Here is a 1,119-nt window from a genome sequence, read left to right as displayed (position 1 = left end):
TGGGATAGCATCTCGCAATGACGAAAAAGATTACTGCAAACAAATCCAAACTGAAAGTAAAATACACCAGAGAATAATCAAACCTGGCCGCATTAAAGAATTCATCTTAAAAGAATTTAACATTCATTTAGATAACAAAAAGACTGTTCAATTATAGAATGAGACTCGCAGAAAATAAAAAAATAATTTCATTTTGCTGATAAATATGTTTTTGTCATTTAAACAAATTTCAAATTGTTTAAAGATGAATTCATTAGTGCGGCCTGGTTTGATTATTCAGTAATGCAGTTTGGATTTGTTTTTAGTCATGTTTTTTTGATGTTGTTGTTGTGATTGTGAGGTGTTCTCTCCGCTGGTGCAGTTCTATTCATTCTGTAAGATCTTCAGTGTGGCTTGAGATAGCTATTTGATCTCGTTTTGAGGGATGTTGTCTTTCAGACTACAAGTTTGGAGCTTGGTGAATATCGAAAGAAAAGTAGCTAAAAATTTATTCATAAAAAAACAAAAATATCATCTTAAAAAATTATTTGGATTACAGAAAAATGTTTATTAAAAACAACATGGCGAACAGAGTCTTGAAATTTATTGATTACAAATAACATAAAAACCTCACAGATATTACAGGCTATTCATATTTCCCAAACCCTGAAAGAAAATACAATTTCAAATATTGAAATCTTAATTTAGATCAAAACATAGTCCACATATAGGCATAACAAATATCAATAGAAATAGCTTAGGTACATTCATACCAAATCAAACACTATGGAAATAATTTTTTTTCTACTTTTGTATGGAAGCTTAAAATCATTTTATTGTTTCAATTTAGATTGCAATGTATCTGGAATATCCTGTTCAAAAATTATACAAACATATTCATTTATAAGCCTGTGAGAGCTGTTTTTCTTATATACTACTTTCATCAGAACTTCAGGATACAATATAATGACACGTAAAATTCTAAATCAACTATAACTTTCTTATTTTTCCATAGAAATTAGTTCTCTAAGAAGTTTAAAGATTGTCATTCTAATAAAAACCTGGAAAACAGAAAAAATTCAGAATAAACAAATTTGGTACCTGACTAATGTTATACTTTGTTGACATCTTCTTTCTAAC

The 1,119-nt window shown here is 28.3% G+C and overlaps 1 protein-coding gene across 1 annotated transcript in view; it reads right to left on the bottom strand.

The window, feature by feature from the left end:
- Positions 1-625: 625 nt before the first annotated feature.
- Positions 626-1,119, bottom strand: part of LOTGIDRAFT_175900 (hypothetical protein) — a gene marked incomplete at both ends in the record, with an annotated part of 10,304 nt that continues 9,810 nt past the window's right edge. The window contains one exon of the mRNA XM_009062846.1: positions 626-645. Coding sequence (XP_009061094.1) covers positions 626-645 — 20 coding nt within the window. The remainder of the gene's footprint in view (positions 646-1,119) is intronic.

The sequence above is a fragment of the Lottia gigantea genome (genome assembly GCF_000327385.1).
Source record: "Lottia gigantea unplaced genomic scaffold LOTGIsca_534, whole genome shotgun sequence".
NCBI lineage: Eukaryota > Metazoa > Mollusca > Gastropoda > Lottiidae > Lottia > Lottia gigantea.
The sequence above is the reverse complement of the archived record's forward strand: the minus strand, read 5'-3'. Positions and strand labels throughout refer to the sequence as shown.